Below are 18,115 nucleotides of genomic sequence, written 5' to 3'. Positions count from 1 at the left end.
GTGGGTGTAAAGAGGGAATAAAATGTGTAAATTTGGAAAACAAACAAAATAAATAAGGTAAATACCCTCACACTTCTAATAATATGTAGTTCAGGTTCGATCCTTGCTCTGGGTATAAAACAGTTTTAAAACTCGTGACCAATATTTACTTCTTAATGAATTTGTAGAATGCGAATAATTAATTATTGGGCTTGCTCATCTGAAAAATGGAGAAATATGGATGATCCATGGTAATGATAATTTGTTGGCTATTTTACTCATCTGACCCAAAAAATTAATATTTACAAAAATAACTCTGGTTCAAAAACATTCACCCAAATAACTTGAAATGAACAGTAAAATTGGGTTATGGGAACCAGATGGCCGACACCACTATTTTTTTAATAAATTTTTTTTTTGGAGTTTTGGACACTAAATGGTTGACACTCATTTATTTTTTTTAAAAAATATTTAGGGTGCTGACATACTGATGGCCGACACCCCTTTATTTAATTAAAAAAATTAGTTTTTTTGGGGTGTGAGGTGCCGGCCAACAAAAGCCCAAAGTCACCCAACAAAAGAGATGGGAATATTGCAACATTAACTCATCCTTATTTTTCCATCTTTTTTATTTCCCAAGTTTAATTACATATTTTAAAATAATATTGAACTACTTATCATGTTTTTTAATTATTATTACATCACTCACATTATTATTAATTTAAATATAATATGCACAATTAAATTAGATTTTTTTGATAAAATTAGAACTTACTTTAATAATTTTCATCTTTATTATCTCTTTTAGCGTATAATATATTTATAAATTTAGAAACATTTAAATAGTATCTAAAAGAATTAATTTTAAATAAACTTAAAAATTTTAAATTTAGAAACGTGTAATATATTTATAAAAAAAACTTACCTTAGATAAAATTAATTTTAAAATACAAAAATAACATGTAAAATAATATCTATAGATTAAGTTTCGTTATTTATAAAAATAAAAGAAACATAGATGATGTGTGGTAATGAAAATTTGTCCTATACGTAACGTAACTTTGCCATATTCTGCACCCACACTTCCAATACCATAATTTGATGTTGTTTTAAATAATAACTCGAGTTTTTAAGTGTTATTAAAAAGTTTTTTATTTTATAATTTTAATTAGAACGAATATAAATTAATATTAAAAATTTGAAGAAAAAAAGAGCACTTGGTATTATTTATTCAGTATTTTATATTTGTTTCAAATTTATTTAGCACTTAGCAGCCATTCATGGAAGATGGAACCCTTGAAAGGGGGCAAGGCATGACTTTTGGGTTGGGACAAAAAGCATGACAAGTGGAGTATTCCAATTAGAGTTAAGTTAAATTAAATTAGGCTATTTCTTAAAAAAATGTTTTTTTGAATATATGTTTCACACATATTTAAATTGAGTTTTTCTTTTACTTAATAATATTAAATAAATAAATATCAGGATAAGACCATTAATATTTACGAAATTAGTCAAACACTACAGTAAATAACTGGTTAGGCGACACCCCTCTTCTTTAACACAAAATTATTTCTTTTTGCTGTAGCCTTACCAATCGGTGGCACCCGTATTTCAAACCCAAAATACGACCTGTTGCGAATGTGACCCGTCGGTCACGGACTCGGGTTCTAATACATAAAAATTATTATATTAGTTTTTTCTTTCATCTTAAAAAATAGTTTATTATAAATAATAGGGTGCCACCTGACAGCTCGGTGGCACTATTAAAAAAATACGTATTTTGGGTTTGAAATACGGGTACTGCCGATTGGTCAGGCAATACCAATTATTTACTGTAATATTTGCCTAGTTTCGTGAATATTAATGACATTATCTTAATCTAGCATTTATTTATTTATTTTATATTATTGAAGGAAAAAACCCATTTAAATTCTGTCACTCTATTTCTATCCTAATATTATATAAAAGAAAATTTAAGTTAAGTTTAAGGTTTAAATTTTTTTAATTATTTTAATTTCATAAATATAAATTCATCCAGTTAAATTGAAGTAGAGATTCTATTGGATGTGGATGGTGTATTACAATAATTACAATAAAAAATTGATGTGTGTTTTTTTTTAGTATTTTTTCTATGCCTTTATAGGATCCTGCTTGTGAAGTTTAAAAACTCCATTGATAGTGTACCAAATAACTCTCTAATTACATATATTTGAACTTTATGATGTGAATGTTTTTTTTATTGGTGTCTAAAACGATCACCTTGATATGTAAATTATTCTCTTTCAACTATACACACTTTTTTTTTATCAAAATTTTTGGTCAAAAGTGAGTTTTTTAGAATTTTCAAATCAATCATGATAATTCAGTTTAATTCACTTCGATTCTTAATTTTTCTATGTTAATTTTGGGTTTTTAAATTTATTTTGACAAAATAAATTTTATTTTATAGTGCTTCAGGTAAAAAAAAAACTTATTTGATTAAGTTTCAAATTATTTTACATAAATATTTTTAACGTTCAAATAAATAAATAAAAGCTAATGGCTCTTATATTGTATTTTTAGAAAAAAATATATAAAAAATAAAAATATATAAAAAATTATTTTTTATATATAAAATATTTATTTTTACATCTTAACGATAAATTAAAAAATAGAATTTCATTCAATTTGAGTAATGTACTTTTTAATTTGTATCCTGAAAATGATTTAAACACCACAATTTAGATCAAATTTTAGTTTCTCAGTTTTTAAAAGTGGTATCTCAATTATACTTTCATTATCCAAATCACCCCAAACGTTATCTCTATTAGAAAATACTCAACCAATTAAAAGTTACCATGTGACACAAAAAATCACGTAAGTATTGGTGTGTATTTATTTATGTCTAATAATTTAAAAATAATAATAAAATGAAAAAATTATAAAAAAGTTTTTTTTGAGTACATAAAATTCAAAAACTATTTTTATGAAGCTTTTTATAATATATTAATTACATAAAATTTAAATTATATTTAAAGTTAAAATATATATATAATAAAAAATAAAAATAGAAATATTCAAAAAAATAATTAGAAAAAATAAAATTATATTTTATAACATATAAATTATATAAAGTAAAAAGGTTATATATGATTATATATGATTATAAAATATGAATAACTCAAACAACATATATGTAAAATATCAAATTAAAAGTTGACCAAAGTTAATCGATAAACGTGGATTAATGCCCAGATCAATGTTCAATCAATGGACATTGCTTATATGGTTTTTTTTTGCCACATTTCACTTTGTGATTGAGCCACATCATCATTGATCATAGTTAATTAGTAGTTGTCTATGAGGGTACCAACATAGGGGAAAAAGTAATGCAAGTATCACTCCTGACCAAAAGAAATTTAAATATTAAAACAAGAAATCAAATATAATTTAGATACCAATTTATTATTTAGGTAAATAAAAAATCTAATTATATTCAAAATATTTATATGATACATGTGCAGTTTTTCATAGAAAAACTTTTTTTTTAATTTTTAAAATTTATACATAAAATATTTTTTATCATCCAATTTTATTATATATACAAAATTGATATTTATCTATTAAAGTTAATCCATGGCATAAAATTGCTTAATTTGAATTAGGGATTCATGAATTTGAGAAGGATTAGATATAGAATTAAAAATTAAAAGATTTGGTTGGAATATGCCTAAAGACCAATAATTAGATAATTATAATATATTCATTTTTTATTTATTAATAAAGAAATTTCCATTATTATGCTCCATCTTTTTTTCTCTGTATTAAATAAACTGAATAATAATGTCTTTGAAATAGTTTGACTATCCTTGAAATTATTCCTAGTCTAATATTCTTGTGGGTTAGGAAAACAATAATATATTGAGGTTGGTATATGATTGATTGATGACAAAGTGTTCATCAATAGTATGAGTACATGTTAGAGGATAACATATTGAATCGACCCTTTATGAGAATGCTATTGGATAATTATGTGAAAGGCGCAATAATTCTCATAATGATAATGGTGTATGTGATCTTTAGGCTTGAGGCCACTAATAGTTCCCAACATCAGGATTTGTACATTTTGGTGTTGCCAAAAGGATTTTATAACTAGATTCACTATAAAGGTTGTTGGATATACCACAAGTTATGTAGAAAGATATGCGTGACCAAAATAGGATTTCCAATCTCGCATAATGAGAGCGATATCTTGTGCTCTTTGATAAAGTGAGATTAAAAATATATGGTTGTGTTCTAATGATTTGAAATGAGATATCAGAATCATTTGTATATCTAAGTCTATTCAAGAATCAAGAAATGAAAGATTGAACTATACAACTATGATTATTTTACGACTTGTGTTAAATCTAGATAACACAAACAAAGGGAAATATTACGTGGTAAATTTATCAAAAAAAGGTTTTATCGAACCACGACTTTCTACAATTTGGGTAGCAATGATGCATTACTAGATGTCACTCACTATTTGTAAGATCAAAAGTATTTTAATATTACTACAATGTTATAGAATCCTACAAGATCGCACCCTATGATCAGATCGATTGGAATATGAAGAAAAAGTGGGATTATAATTAAATATAATTTTGAAATTTGTCAGATTATACCAAAATATTTATATAATTAAATTTAAATATAATATCTGACAATTTCAATTATGATTTTTACGAGTGTTTGTCACATAGAAGGAAAGAACCAATTAAAATAAAGTGAAATATATTTAACTGATTTTAATAAAACTCAAATATATTTCACATTTATTTTCATGTTACTTACTATTGATGGGTTAACCGAAAAAGACAGAGAGGATGGTGAGGATGTGTGGTTCACCTTGTTCTGGAAAAGGTGGAGAGCCTCTGATCAAGGTGGAAAAAGGCAAAGAGAATGGTGAGGATGTCTAGTTCACCTTGTTCTGTACAAGGGGGAGAGCCTCCGATCAAGGTCACATTTTTGATAACATTTACATAACTAAAACAAATTTTTTGATAGATTTTATTTAATAACAATGTCACATTAAATTTAAAGGTGGTTTAAATGAGATTTAAATATATCTTCTATCATAATTATGAAATAATTACAACATACATCATCATGTATTTACTTGGACAGAAATTCTTACTAGATAGCACAAGAGAGAATTTCATATAGTCTCTTAAAAATCAAAGAGTAAATTCTAGTCGCGAAAGCGAGAAAAGTTGTGATTGAGGTTTGCTTGTGTTGTGAATTCGGATTATCTACTTAGATCAACCAAAGTTATATTTCAAAACCTTTTTTTTTTCTCCAATATATCATAACCCACATGAATTCATGGTCTGTGATCATCATATTTAATTTTTCTCTATACCACTGATGCTTCCACATCCCAACATAATTAAGATATTTCTTGCCACTTTTTTGTGGTGAAAGAGAGAAAAGAAAGAAAAAATTAGGGGAGGGGAGAAACTAGAAAGATATGTATATTTGTATCATACTCATATTATTTTTTTTATGATAATTATATTCCAGATATTATATATTTACATTATGAAAATAGACTGAAATGTGATGACTTAAAATGTTTAGGGACTTAATATGTAAATTTTCTATTTTAATTGACTACTGAAAAAAGCGGTTTTATATTAATAGGTCATTACAAATAAGTGACTGTGAAGAAGTTTTCTTTTCATATTAATATAAAAGCTATTAGTTAAAATTGTCAATTTCCTTCAAATATTTTTATATAATATAAAGGGTTAGTTAAGACACTATTGAGAATGGTATTTTCTTTTTGGTTTAGTTAAGAAGCATATTTTATTTAATTGTTTTAATTTTTTTTAAAAATATTAAATTATACTAAGTGTGACTAAATCGTAAATTTATTAATAATTGGTTGATAAAATTATAAATTCACCGGTGCACACGTCTGACATCCATAAGAAACTTAACATACTAGAGGCCAACTTGTAATTTTTTAGAGTTGAATGAATAAGATATAAACTTATTAATAGTTTCATACCCTTAGATGTAATTTACCCAAAAAATTATATAAGCATGGAAAAACAAAATAGTACTTAATTTAGTATCTCCACAGTAGAAGCGGTCAATGAGTGAAGAGATAAAAAAAAACATTTTTTAATTAAAAAAAGAAAGAAAGAAGAAAAGCGTACTCGAAACACCCCCCCCCAAACAAGTGATTCCTTCATCTACTACCTTAACATTATCAAATTTCATAGTACTGGTGTTGTGTTTCTTTCTTTCTTTTTTTTTTAATTCTACCTATGACTGCAAAAATCCAAAAGTTTCTTCCTCCCTTCAACAATTTCATCAAAGAAATCATCAATTTGGGCTATTATACTCTCTGTTCCACATCTTAACACCCCAAAACACCCTTTCATCTTCTCTACTCTTTCCCTCATCCCTTCTTCCCTATTTTCCCCTCCTTTTCTCTCCATTTCTTCCTTCACTTCTTCCATCGCCATTTTTGCCCTCCTGTATTCGTACATCAATATCCCTCCTCTCCCATTCATTTGGTTTATCTGTTCGGCTACTCTTTGCTGCAACCTCGCCGTTGATATCATGAATGTTGACCCGAAAAACAAGCACCCTTCGTACCCTCCTCGTAGGAAACTCGATTCCGGCCAACAATACACCAGGCCGTACAACAAGATCATCAGCAACAACGAACTGACGTTCCTCATTGCGTATAATACTCCTCGGAAACCATTGAATCCGTTCAGCTTTGATTCGATTGAAACCCTCTCGTCGAACCTTAATGAGAGTGGTTGGATTCTGGTTTGCATCAACGCTTTGTTTTCTTCTTCAAGCCCCAAAGCTTCTCTTCGACACCCAGAAATTGCTCGGATTATCTGTTTGGGGAGTTTTTTTAAAACAAAGATCAGATATTCAGATCATCATCAATTAGAAAACCATAAAAAGGATTCACATTTGGGGGTTTGATTTAATGACCTGTCTAGAAACCTGGGGGTTAAGATGGCGATGATTATCGAGAGAAGAAGTGATGTTAAACCCTGCAGAGAAATAATTTTCCATGCTAGAAAGGCCTGTTTTAAGGACATGACAAGCTTCCCAAAGCTTGGAGCTTTCATCCATATATTCATCAAGCCACTTATCACCGACGGGAAGATGGAGTTTTTGGACAAGGAGGAGGAGTTGGGAGTGGAAAGATCGAAGGAGGGAAAGAACCCTTTGAAGGAATTGGATAGACATGAAGTTATTAGAGAGAAAAACACGTTCAAGATCATCTATGCCACGAGTGAGGAAGGTGTAGAAGCCATTGACTGAGGTTGTGGAAGATGGATCCATGGTTGAAAGGGAAGAGGGTTGAGAGAGTGAGAGTAAAGTGGGTGGGGAGAGGGGGAAAAGGTTATACAGAGAAAGGGGGGATATTTAGAAGCTCAAGTTTCAAAGGATTGATAAGGATCGTTGGGAGCAATGACGGGTGTTTCCTATTGTGGGGAAAGGATGATTGGTAATATGCCATTTTCTTTGTTTAAATAATCTCTGTGTTTAAATGCTAATGATTCCATAAAGTGAATTTTATAATTCAATTTCTGAATTCGGAAAATGCTAATTAATTTGAAAATCACACCAATTTATTGCTGAATCAAGGATGGGTTTATTAGTATTGGAATTTACAATTTTATATAATAATAAAAAAGAGATGACCTTTGTTGGAAAAAAGAAAAAACCTCCCTTAAAAGCATGAACTTTCTATTTCTTCCCTCTTTTACTCTGGTTTCTCACCATTTAATAGGGCAAGTGGGTATTTTGCAAATTGAAAAATGAAGTTTTAAAATGATTTAGAAACTGCATTGTTCAAGGATGATTGACTAATTGGGGTTCATTGGGTTATAAAAAGTTTGACTGATTGACATTTGACTCAGATTTTGCTGCCTAATTGTAAATCATTCTTAATTTCTTCCCAATTTAGAAGTTTTTATTTTCTTTCTCGAGCAACTGAATGGAGTCCTTCGCTTCACCATCCAAGCAATCCATTCTATTGAAATTTGTGGGTTTTGTTTTTCCTAGACATTTTTATCTTTGATCCTTTCAAAAGGAATGGGGCGGATAATCAAATTAATTTTCTGGGTTTAATTTTGTTAATGATTTGAATATTCATGGATGTGGAGGTGGTCTCGTGGGATTTTGGAGAATGGGACAAGTAAAGAGGATGTTGGTCTTTTCAGATTTTCATTGATAATTTAATTACTGCCATTGATTCAAACGCCCGTCCCTTAATTTTGTCTTCGATCTAGAACTAGGAACTAGCAGCACACCCTTTAATTATGGAGTTTATTCTAAAATATTTCTTATTTTTTCATTAACTAATGGTGTTATTCTTCGCAATAAAATATATATTATAAGATTATTTTTTGTCTCAATTAAATGTAGAGACCAATTATGTTAGTGTTTTTTTTTTTATCCACAACATTTGAATTTAAGACTTGTAGATATAAGCATTCAACAGGGAGGAAATACAGAAGAGTAGGTGCAGGAGCGAAGCCAGAAATTTTTTTGAGTACGGGCCAAAATTAAGTTATATATTTTTACGATAGCAAAAGTGAATTTCATCATTTTAATAGTCTATTTTTTTATAATTTTTAAGGGATTAAATCAATTTTTTTTCTCATTTTTAGAGGTTAAAGTGTAATTTTACCATATACTAATTTAAAAATTTTAAAATTATAAAAAAACTAAATGTGAAAACTTTCATTTTAGGGGTGATCGAGGGCCCTGCCAACCCCTTTGGCTCTACCCCTGAGTAGGTGGTGATAAAAAGGAGGCCGATTAATCTATAACAAACGGATAGTTAAAATAAACGATGGAAGTAGGATGAGGTAGAAATGAGTAGGTTGCGTACTATTAAAAAGCTAGGTTTGTTGAATGAAAGGAGGAGAGAGGTCCCCTCTATGTCGTGCTATGACATATTTATAGGTGAGGGTTTCCTTTTCCAATTACATCACATCATCAATAATTCTAGGACATGATTGTCGTGTAAGACTCTAACATTCCTTTTATTGAAGGGATACAAGGTTACTAGGTCTCAGTGATCCTCAAAGAATCCCCTCGCAATGAGCGCACAGTCACTAAATTAAAATTATTCATGGGTATTTTCCAAATCAATTCTCGTATTATCATGTGTCAAAATAAGTATTTGCCCAACTTAACAAAAAAAATGTTATACCAATTGATGTTTAACTAGTGTGTATGAAAGCATTATTAAGAATTTATTTAATCATTATTTTTTAAATAATTCATTATTACATGTTTCTTATATGGATGGGGTGCTTATGAAATTGATTGAGATGATAGCTATAAAAGGAAACATATAATCAATCAATTGCATTTTTTAAATCAGTAAAAAATATATTAAATATAATTTTTTCTTAAATTGATAATTAAATAATCTAGTAACTATTTTCTTTTTTTTTCTTAAGCTTTGTCCATTTCTTGAATTGTTTTGTAGCTTTATAAAAATTTGTAGATTAAAAAGAGATTAATGTAATCATGCTAATCAATAATGCTAATAAAAAATAAAACTAAAAATTCTATCAACTCTTAGGAAAGTAATTATCAAAAGAAAACTCTTAACATAATTTTTTTGAAAGGTAAATTCGTTAATTCATTTAATGAATAAAACCAAATAATTCAGGAAAAAAATAACAATACGCGTAGTTGGTAAAGAACAAGCTTCATCAACACAACAAAGGTTTTAGCCTCAACATTAATAGAACATTATGACACGTTGACAATTGGCTTTGTCACAACTCAAGCACGACATATTTAGAGTGATTGCAAGCACTTAATACGATAATGAAAACAACCCCGGATGGTCTAAAGAGGTGAGCAAAAATTGATAAAATAATCGAGCATTCGCCAAACTAGATTACATGCATAAGCAAGACTGAAAAACGCGATACAAGAGCAGACAAAAACTTCTAAAACTGAAGACATATTAAACAATGAAAAAAACAAACAAAAAAAACATATAAAACTTAAGATAACATGGGTCCAAATCGACTTGTGAAATCATTTATTATTCTGAAATACTCTTAAAACAGAAACGGATTAAGAAGTTAACGAAGAGCAACCCACTTTCCTAGAAAAACTATTGGTGGCCGATGGAGTTTTAGCGGACGATAGACACAGTCATCTGTCCATTATAACTTGTGAATACAACAAAGATACCCACAAAATAGATCAGCAAACTGAAAAGAGAGAAGACATGTGGAGTGAATGAGAATAAGAAAGAAAGAAAGGGTTGGTGAGAGAGAGAAAAATGCGAGTGATAGCTGGCTTGGAGACTGACACCACCACTGGTCAAAATAAAAGATAAGAAACAAACGACTTAGAGAAAAAAAAAAGTGTTTAGGGTTTTTATTTTTATTGGTCTTATATATTTAAATTATATAATACATAAGAGGATAATAAGAGTTGTATATATATATTTGAAGTTGAGAGTTATATTTATTTGGTTAATGAGAAATTGCTCAAGTTCAATTTTTTTTTGCCTTATTACTTAAAATAAATGCAACATATATTTATTGGATCCTAGCAAACTGCTCAAAATTATGATAAAAGAAATATATTTTTAAAAAAATCCCGAAATTGCCAAGTAATAAACAAGGCTTTCTACCTGGAATCCAAAAATTGTTGAGGAAATTTGGGCAGCTTTTGATTTAGGATCAGATGATGAGATTGGTGGGTGAGAATTTGTTTGCTCTTCTTTAGCAAAACAAAGACTTTCCAAGGAAAATTTATAGAGGGAGTTGATTAATTAGTAAAAAGAATTTTAAATATATTTATATAATTTTTTATTTGATAAACATATTTATAATTTATTCGATGTAAAAACTTTCAACTGTTAAGAAAGGGCAATTTACCAATAAAAGTATTTTTTTTTAAAAAAATACCGAAATGGACCAATTTTTTAATTATTTACCGGAATGGTCTTTTTCCGGGAAATCGCGTCCACGTCAGCGCGATGTCATGATACGCATCAGGAAATCGCGTTCACGTCAGCGCGATTTCGGCCTGCGCATGAACAGTACCCAATAGTCAAAAAAATAAAATACCGGGCACATTTCGATAAATTTTAAAAATATAGGGCTTTTTTGGTATTTTGAAAAAATAAATTTTGAATCCTTTTGTATTTGTATTTATTTTTTTAATCAATTAACTCTTCAATATTACATCAATAGCAACAAAGTATAAAAAAGATTCAAAATTGTTACCAACAAGATACTAAGGGAAAAGAGCAAGCATCTTAACCAACTAAGTCAAACTAATTAATTGACATATTATAGAAATACTGTTATTATCTTAATTATATTTCTTACGTTCTAACGATTTATCGGACCTATTCCATACACGTGTCAAATCAGAAAAAATAATACAACAATTCTGTAAAAAAAATCCGGTGTTTACTTCAAATAAATAAGGAAAATAATGATTTGAATGTTTCAAAATTCAATTTTAAACCGAAAAAATTAAAATTTAGGGGCAAAAAAGAATTTTTTTCGATGAAAACTGTGGCAAACCGCCTTCGGCGTTTGTCAGCGCGTAGATCTCGAAAAGTTATTCGAAATAAAAAAAATCGTCTCAATCGGACAACTGAGCCCAAAGTTATGGCCTTTCAAAGTTTTCCAAGCTAAAAAACATAAACTGTTCATCCACGTCAGCAAATCGCGTCCTTGTAGGCGCGATTTGTGTCCACGTAAGCAAAGCACGCTGACGTGGACGCGATGTTCTGACACGTTCCCTGACATCGCGCTGACGTGGACGCGATTTCGGGGAAAATGACCCATTCCGGTAAATAATAAAATATCGGGCCCATTTCAGTAAATTTTTAAAAAATAAGGCTTTTTTTGGTGATTTGCCCGTTAAGAAAATATATAAATAATTTAAGATAATTTGTTATATTTCTTAAAATAAAATTCTAGTATTTAACTCTATAAATAGTAAATTATATTACCTTTATTAAAGTTATTTAGAAAAGAAATAAAGTGGTCAAAATTATGAGAAAAAATTAAGGCAAATAATTTGTTGACTTCACCCTCTTTGTTAAAGCATTAGAATAGGGGGAAAAATTGGTAAAAGTGTTGAAGTCCTAAAAATTGATAGGACACGTGTCGGTCCAAAAACTACACAACTGGATTTGGGAAATAATTAATATTTATTTTTTTTTAAAAAATGAAGCTAAAAACATATTTTCTGCAACCAATCATAGCTAAGAGTGGACTTTGAATGAAATCATGAAAGTTCTGTGGGGCCTCTGTTGAATGTTTTGTTTGATTATTAAGACCAGCAAATTTTGTCCTCTTTAATTAATTTTGATCTTTTTGAGTAAATTTCTTAATCATAAATTTGGCATTTCATGATTTTCTTGTATACTGCCAAATCTAACAATTCTTTTTATTTTGTTCCAAGATAATAATTATACAGGTGGGGGAATTATTTTATTATTACGTTCGATTGCTATTGGTATTGTTACTACCATAATGTGAATTCGAGTACGCTGAAACACATTATCCTCCTATTTAAGGATCGAGGAGGGACTATGAATAATTCTAAGCATTGTATAAAAAAAAGATATAATAAGATATTATATTAAAAAATTATTTTGTTTTTTATTTTATGGCCATAAAAGAAATCATGGGTACAAAGAGTTCATCAACTCAAAAATGATATGCAAAATAGTTTCAAAAAAACTATTATTTTTATTTGTGATTGCAAAAAGAACAACTTAATCACTTGGCGTGCAAGTGTGAGCAACTTTTTCTTACAAGAAAATGGGCCAACCAAAATAACATTATATTGATATTATCGTAAATAAAATTCGATTCAATTTAAAAAGATCGATAAAAATTTAAATTTTGAGTTAATGTAATCGAGTCGATTTAAATTTTATAATTCAAATAATTTGAATAACAGATTAATGTAAATATCATTTTGGTCTCTGTCAATTTTGAAAACGAGTAAATTAGCCTCTCTCTCAACAAAAATTATAAAAAAAATCAAAATAATTTTTAAAAATTTAAAAATCTATATTTTAAAAAGATTATAATTTTTAAAATTCTAAAGAATATATAAAGAATTTTAAAATTTTAAAATTTTTTAAAATAATAATTTTGGAATCTAAATAAATAAATTAATGATTCAAGTTTATCATATTAAATATTTTTTTTTCTTGTTTTGCTTTGACAAAGTTTTCAAATATATATGCTTCCAAATTTTTGTGCTTTAACATAGAATTAATTATACTGTAATAAAATTTTAATTTGACATGTTTAATTTTTCAATTTAACTTGAACAATTTCAGTCAATTTGACTCGACTTAATTCGAAGAAATTTAAATCGAATTAGGATGATAAAATAGGACTCATCAACTTAATTAACTAAATTTTTTTATTCGATTCGATTAAACACTCACCCGTTCTCATATAAATTTTTTAATATAATGCTTGAAATAGGATATCAAATTTACCTTCATTCTAAATGTTTTATATAAAAAAATAGATAAAGAATATAACATGAAATTAACATTTCTTTAAATCTTTGTTTATCTCTTTTGTTTTTCAAGTAGTAATTTCATTAATTAAAAAAGTAATAATGAACGAAAATGATGACTCTAAGGCACCAAATAACAAAGAGAAATTAAAAGACTCTTTCAATAAACAAATCAAGAAGAAAATGCTTGCTTGGTTCAAAGTCAACCTATACCGGTTCGAGGGGGCAAAAGCAACATTGACCCAATTAGGGATGATTAGAGGTGATATTACTTCGATTCAATTGAGTTTTTTAGATTTTTTGAATTGTTTATTATGATTTAGTTCGGTTTTTTTTCCTGTTATTTTTTTTGTTCTGATTTTGTAGATTTATTTTATTAAAATGAACTTCATTTTATGGCCTTTAAATATTATTTGACAAAATTTGAAGACTTTTTTCATAAATATTTTTAAAAAACAATAAAATTTCAAGAAATTTTAAATTATTTTCACTATCTTAAATATAAAAGATATATTTTTTATAATAAAAAGGTAATATTAATTATATATTAAATAAAAATAGAATTCGATTCGATTTCAGGTAACTGCAATTTCTAAACTTGCATTCCATAAACCGTCTAAATACCTCGATTTAGGTCGATTTTCGATTTAATTGATTTTTTTGCTTAGCCCTAGGGATGACAATGAAGCGGAGTGAGGGCGGATGTTGCCAAATCTAGTGTTGCTTCACAATTTGTATGCTTTGCCCTATCACTCATCCCACTCCATTATAGATATGTAATGTTAAAAACTACTACAACCTTTATGAATGTTGGATTAATCCATCCTTGCTCAACACCGCCCAACTTCAATTTATTTTTTGCTAGTTATTTCTAATATTTTCTTTCTTTTTAACTAAAAGTAAATATTTAAACATAAAACATGAGATTTTAACACATTTTAACTCTTTTAATAGTTATAAATATACATGTGTAAATAATAATTTCATATAGTAGAGTAAGGTGGGGTAGCGCAAACAATTACCACAACTACTCCATATTTACCATCCAAAAAAATTTGCCTCGTCTCACTCCATAATTACTTTTTGAAAAAATCCGTTCTATTTCAGATTTGTCATCCTTAAAACCAGTGAAACCATCAAAGAGAATACAAATATTGTTGTCTAACTCCATCAAAACAAGGTAAGTATGAAGAGAAAATTCTAGGGTTCATCCAAACTCCCTAGCAATAACATAGCACTTTTTCACATGAAAATATAGCAAGCATAGGTAAAAAAAATTTGCAAGAGGCTAAGGTGCTAAAGACTTAAAAAAAAGTTGGGATAGAGGGAAAAAGACATGAGTTGAGAAGAAAGGATCCCGATATTATCAAAATTTAAGGTCCATAGGGTTAAAATTCTTTTGGGGTAATAGACTCTAGCCTAGTTTCCCCTCTTTGACTAACATTGATAATGAAAGGATGGAAGCCTTTCCATTGCTTTCCTTCCATTTCCTTTCCCTTCTACTTTTTGGTTTGAAGTAGCCAAAATCTCCACGTTAAGATGATTCCTTCCCACTATAGGTACCATTTAGGCCCTTTCTCATCCCCTAAAAGAGGGAACCATTTCTAAAGAAATAAACAAATTTACAATCTTCCTCAAACCCATCAACTAAGCATTTATAGTAATGTAATGTAGTATTAGTGGTTGTAGGCTTTTAGTAAATGGGTATTTTTAATCAAAGCTAATAGAGGGGGTAATGCTTTAGTTTTTCTTTTAGAGATTATGGTTTTGATTTAGTGGAAAATTTTTAGCAAAATGCCAAATTGATTAAAAACTTTCGCTCATCATGTGCTAAGTGGGAATATTCCACATGTTATAAATTCTATGGCTGCAACCTTCCATTTGGTGCTCAAAAGATGTGACCAAAATAAAAATTTCACAGCTGACATGTTTTTGTTTTAGTCTTAATATTTTTGTTTTAATGAATTATTTTGGGTTTATCGTTTTAACTTATTTTTTTTTGAATGATTTATGAAAATCTTTAAAAAATTATTATTATTAAAAATGATAGGAGTTGATTAAAAATTCAAATAAATGAAAAAAAATTAAAGAGTAAAAAATCTTGTAATCGGTAGAGATAAAACCAAACCAATACAATATTAGTAATTGCCACTGTTATGAATTTCTTTTTTTTTTTACACATAGACATGAACTACAATAGATACACCCTTTTTTTATAATTAAATTGCGATTTATGATGATTGAGCTTTAGTTCAATTGGTATAGGTATTGTTGCTAATGCAGGAGTATGTGGGTTTGAGTGCATTGAAACATATTATCCTTCTATTTATGAGTTTGGGAGAGGTTATGAGTAGTTCTAGGTATTGTATTAAAAAGAGCATATATGATCAGAACCTATAATGAGATTATTAAAAAAAAAAGTTGCGATTTATAGTTGTCTTTTTTTTGGTCAAAATTTCTTACTTCTTTAATTTTAAATATTTGATTAATTAAAATTTATAAAACATAAAATAAAAAAATTGACCATAAAAAAAGTGATAAATTTATTAAGACAAAAAGATTATTAAAATATTGATATGAAAGTATAATTTTGTACTAGCTAAAAGTGTTATGGAGGCTCTTATATTAGGAATCAGATTGTATTTTGATTCACCCATTTAAAAATAGACAAATTAGTCCGATACATTAGATCTAAGAGTAAATTGACCATTTTATAAAAAATTGGTACGTTAGCATGCACACCATATGTGATTATCTTGTTATTTCATCAACTACAACAATTTTTAATAATTTTTAATGGAAAAGTTTAATTTATTTATTTTTGAATAGAAAAGACAAAATACAATCTAATTCTTAATACTGATACCTACATGATAATTTTACCTTTTAAATATGTTGATGACCGACACTTTTACTGATAACATACAACATAAGGCAATATTAATAAATCGAAGTTATGTTGATTCAACCACAAATAAAATAGTAAAGAACTTACGTTGGTATATTGGACTGACATTTATTTGGGGTTTGATATTTGAAAAAGTTTGTCCCAAATATTTATTGGAAAAGAAAAAGGAAAAGACGGTAAGTGTGAGGCAGATGTAGACACAGCGGCGGGGGCGCAGGAGAAGATTGAAGTGGTCCAAATAATTAATGATGGAAGGCCCTGCAATTAACTTAAACAAACTGCAGTCATGTAGTAGGAAAATTAATATAATCCTTTGAGTTTAATGGACACCCTTTGATTCATTTAAGTTTGTACCCTATTTGGATCAGCCTGGCTCCTTTTTCTTTTCTTTAAGTGAGAAGAATAGGGGATTAATGTTAGTTGATAGCTGACAATTCCCTAGAAAGTTCCTCTTTGAAATCACTAACAAGCCAGCTGTTAGATGCTCAAGGGATTGGGTTAAGAACCAATGAGTGCTTTTATTTATGGTTTTTAAGTTGGAGAAGAGAGGGACCGTCGTCCATGATTTCTGGTTTCGCCCTAAAGTGGCATTGGCATTGGCATGCTCCATGGATTCCAACCCTACTAAATTCCTTCCAAGGTACAAGTGTCAGTTTTCTTGGCTTAGGGCTAGGAAATAATTACAGACTTGTGCAGAGTTTCAAGGCAAAAAAAAGAAGAAGCTTTGGAGCCAATCAAAAGAAAGGCTAGAACATGGCTGCATTATTATTATTATCATCATCATTATTACGAGAAGTGTATAAAACAAACAACTGAAAATCTCTGATTTAAAAGCATTGCGGCTTGGTGGGCTAATAATGGCATTGTTAGGGGGAAGCTTAGGTTAGGGCGGCCTTTGTAGTTCAAAGCTGCATGTAATCATATATGTTCTGTTAAAAACCCAGAAAAAAAAGAAAAAGAAGATTCTGAATTTAATAAAAGAGAAAAAGAACTTTATGGTTTAAGCATTTGTTTATGTAGTTTGGTTTGAAATGGGTAATGACATAAGGAAACAAAGAAAATAAAAATGAAGAGAGAGTTTGGAGTCCATGTAGCTAACAAAGCTGACTGTTTCAGAGAAAAAACAATGGCAGCTTACTTTCTCAGCTGATTTACCAAACAAATTTCATTCTTTCTTTTGTTTGGAAAATAAGCAATCAGGAAAGTGGAGACATCTGACAATTGTTTTTTATTTAACATAAGAGTTGGTATTTAGCATTAAAAAAATTGTTTTCTCAACAAATGGAAATTTCAAACGAAGTAGAAACTTATGCATGGATGGAAAATGACAACCATAATGAAGACGCCGATGTAACTCAAACGTTGAATAATTTGTTTGGATTATCTAATCATGATGGTAGTTTGCTGAATGAAGAATGAAGCAATGAGAGACATCATTTAATAGAGGCTCGGGTTCAAATAGTAGCGATGAAGATTTCTTTAATTGATTGGAATATACCAACGTTGAATATTGTAATGATGGTGAGAATGAGCCTGTGGAAGATGAACAAGATAGTGTTGTGGCAACAAGGCTAACTAAAGGAATGTGATTAAGAAACATTGATGAATTATTCAACTTTTATCAAAGTGCATGCCAAATTGAAATGGTTTATTGTGGTGAATAGATCATTGACTAGAAAA

General features: G+C 28.8%; 1 protein-coding gene across 1 annotated transcript; it reads right to left on the bottom strand.

Annotated features, from left to right (window-relative positions):
• Positions 1–6,043: 6,043 nt before the first annotated feature.
• On the bottom strand, positions 6,044–7,594 carry LOC107917029 (uncharacterized). Its single transcript, XM_041095143.1, has 2 exons — positions 6,964–7,594; positions 6,044–6,863 (listed from the first exon to the last, which is right to left on the bottom strand). Exons 1-2 carry the CDS (start codon positions 7,318–7,320, stop codon positions 6,270–6,272), a joined length of 951 nt encoding a protein of 316 aa, XP_040951077.1. The 5' UTR covers positions 7,321–7,594; the 3' UTR covers positions 6,044–6,269.
• Between the last annotated feature and the right edge of the window lie 10,521 nt (positions 7,595–18,115).

The sequence above is a fragment of the Gossypium hirsutum genome, chromosome D06, assembly GCF_007990345.1.
Source record: "Gossypium hirsutum isolate 1008001.06 chromosome D06, Gossypium_hirsutum_v2.1, whole genome shotgun sequence".
Classification (NCBI taxonomy): Eukaryota; Viridiplantae; Streptophyta; class Magnoliopsida; order Malvales; family Malvaceae; genus Gossypium; species Gossypium hirsutum.
This window is presented reverse-complemented; position numbering and strand designations above follow the sequence as displayed.

Excerpts from the sequence above, each read along its gene's own strand:
- LOC107917029 (XM_041095143.1), bottom strand. The coding sequence starts at position 7,320 with ATGGATCCATCTTCCACAACCTCAGTCAATGGCTTCTACACCTTCCTC. Across the intron at positions 6,864-6,963 it reads ACCCCCAGGTTTCTAGACAG|ATAATCCGAGCAATTTCTGG; the intron begins GTCATTAAATCA and ends CTCCCCAAACAG.